The 2500-nt window shown below is 37.4% G+C and overlaps 1 protein-coding gene across 1 annotated transcript in view; it reads left to right on the top strand.

Annotated features, from left to right (window-relative positions):
- The window catches only part of LOC106871029 (polypeptide N-acetylgalactosaminyltransferase 13), a 35196-nt gene that overhangs the window by 24893 nt on the left and 7803 nt on the right, over positions 1-2500 (top strand). The window contains exon 9 of the mRNA XM_014917287.2: positions 1-89. This exon is cut by the window's left edge and continues 40 nt beyond it. Coding sequence (XP_014772773.1) covers positions 1-89 — 89 coding nt within the window. The remainder of the gene's footprint in view (positions 90-2500) is intronic.

Below are 2500 nucleotides of genomic sequence, written 5' to 3'. Positions count from 1 at the left end.
AAAACTTAAAATGTAAAACTTTTAAATGGTATTTGAAAAATATAGTACCTGAAATGTTATGGATTAAAGAAGTCATTAATGACGGATTGGTAAGGTCTCAATTAATTCCTCTCATAAGTGGACATAATAACTATCTATATAATTTGTTCCACATTTCAACAGATTTTTTCCTCTAAAAATTCTATAGTTTGACTTATGCGTTTCTGTGCTAAATTCACACAAGAGTTAATTCTATTCTTTTGTTTTTGTTTATATTTTGAGTCAAATAACGGGACCTTAGATCACCAATATTAATCTTTTCTACTCTAGGCACAAGGACCTAAATTATGAGGGAGAGGACCAGTTGATTAGATCGACCACAGTACAAAACTGGTACTTAATTTATCGACCCCCGAAAGGATGAAAGGCAAAGTTGACCTCGGCAGAATTTGAACTCAGAGCGTAAAGACAGACAAAAAAAGCAAATAGACAAATCCTTTCTATTATAGGCACACGACCTGAAATTTGGGGGAGGGGATAGTCGATTACATCGACCCCAATGTTTCACTGGTACTTAATTTATCGATCCCGAAAGGATGAAATGTAAAGTCGATCTCGGCGGAATCTGAACTCAACGTAGCGACGGGCAAAATACCGCGAAGCATTTCGTCCAGCGTGCTAACGATTCAGCCAGCTCGCCTCCTTGATCACCAATATTTATACAAATTTCATTTTATTAGGAAAGACAACAATATTTGAAAAGATATAATGAGCTGAATCTATTTTAATTTTTTTTTTATTAATATCTATTTTATTGAAGCTGAAAAGATCTAAACACAAGCGGAGAATTGAACGCGAAAATTAAAAGAAAGAAAATTCATACTTTTAGATAAGGTTTCTCTTTTCGTTGGCATCTAAGTAGGAACAGCTAGAGGTGAATGTCATACTTGGCTCTTCTTATATAATACTGTTATTTATTTGATTAGTCGGGATATGAAATTCGGGAAAATATAAAATTTGAAACTCAGTGAGTTATGTTAGATAAAATAACTAGGAAGGTTCGTCATTGTTAACAGTGACCCACAATAAACGCCTGTAAATTGTTTGCGGGAACTGTAACTTAGTAAACATATTGTATTTCATTATAAGCATCATAATAGCCATCTATTATCAAAAATGTTGTTGGGTGTTAATATTGTTGTTCAAGTGTACCAATTGCATGCATTTAATATACAAATAAAGAGTAACATTCAGAGAATGGCAAACACATCAAAAATTGTCAGCTGACTGAAAGTGTCTATAAAATGAGTTACTCAATACAATTTGCATAACTAAGTAAAATGAGGGAAATAACCGAGATAAACTTGATGGCATGAATTTTAAAAAATGAAGTTAAAACGTGACGTGTTTAGTTTGTTGTTGGCACTCCGTCGCTTACTACGTCGAGGGTTCCAGTTGATCCGACCAACGGAACAACCTGCTCGTGAAATTAATGTGCAAGTGGCTGAGCACTCCACGTAGTTCTCGGGGATATTCAGCGTGGCACAGTGTGACAAGGCTGACTCTTTGAATTACAAGCACAACAGAAACAGGAAGTAAAAGTTGTGGTGAAAGAGTACAGCAGGGTTCACACCATTCCCTGTCAGTGCCTCGCGGAGCTTTAAGTGTTTTCGCTCAATAAACACTCACAACGCCCGGTCTGGGAATCGAAACTGCGATCCTATGACCGCGAGTCCGCTGCCCTAACCACTGGGCCATTGTGCCTCCACGACGTGTTTACTAATGTAATTCTAATTAAACCGCGTCCCAATACTGGTGTAAATAACATCAACATTCCTAATAGTTCATACGAGCATATGCTTAGTAGATACTCACATGAATTGTTCTCAGTAGTATGCAGCACAAACTGCGCATAAAATATTAAGATAGATGGGGGAAAATTATATTGAAAAATATAACGTATTACAACACGGCTTTATTTTCCTCTGAGTGTTGCACGACAATATTAGTAAATATGAGGTAAATAAAGGTAATATGCTGAGACCCCCTTCGGTCATGACTGACCATGGGATTGCACCTAGAAAGTTACCCTCCCAAGCACAAGTCAGGGAAAGGTTGTTTTATGGGAGACCAGCAGTCGTTCATGCATACCGGTCTCCCCTCTCCACGCCGCCAAGGGAAAGGCAAAGGCTGATACATCTTAACACCAGTGATGTCGCAACTCATTTCTACAGCTGAGTGAACTGAAGCAACGTGAAATAAAATGTCTTGTTCAAGAACACAACACGCAGTCCGGTTCGGGATTCGAACTCACAACCTCACGATTGTAAGCTCGATGCTTTAACCACTGAGCCATGCGCCTTCACAAATGTAATCTAATATATAAATAATGAAAATAATGTGATTATATAAATGTGGTGGTCTCTAGATTTAGATAATTCGTTTACTGCTTTATTAAGGAATTAATAAAATATTGTACTTGCGGGACCCGTGAATGTTTCACGGAGTTAATGGTAAACCT

Source organism: Octopus bimaculoides, chromosome 9, assembly GCF_001194135.2.
Source record: "Octopus bimaculoides isolate UCB-OBI-ISO-001 chromosome 9, ASM119413v2, whole genome shotgun sequence".
In the NCBI taxonomy this organism is placed as follows: domain Eukaryota; kingdom Metazoa; phylum Mollusca; class Cephalopoda; order Octopoda; family Octopodidae; genus Octopus; species Octopus bimaculoides.
Note: the sequence above shows the minus strand (reverse complement) of the source record. Positions and strands in the feature narration are given on the sequence as shown.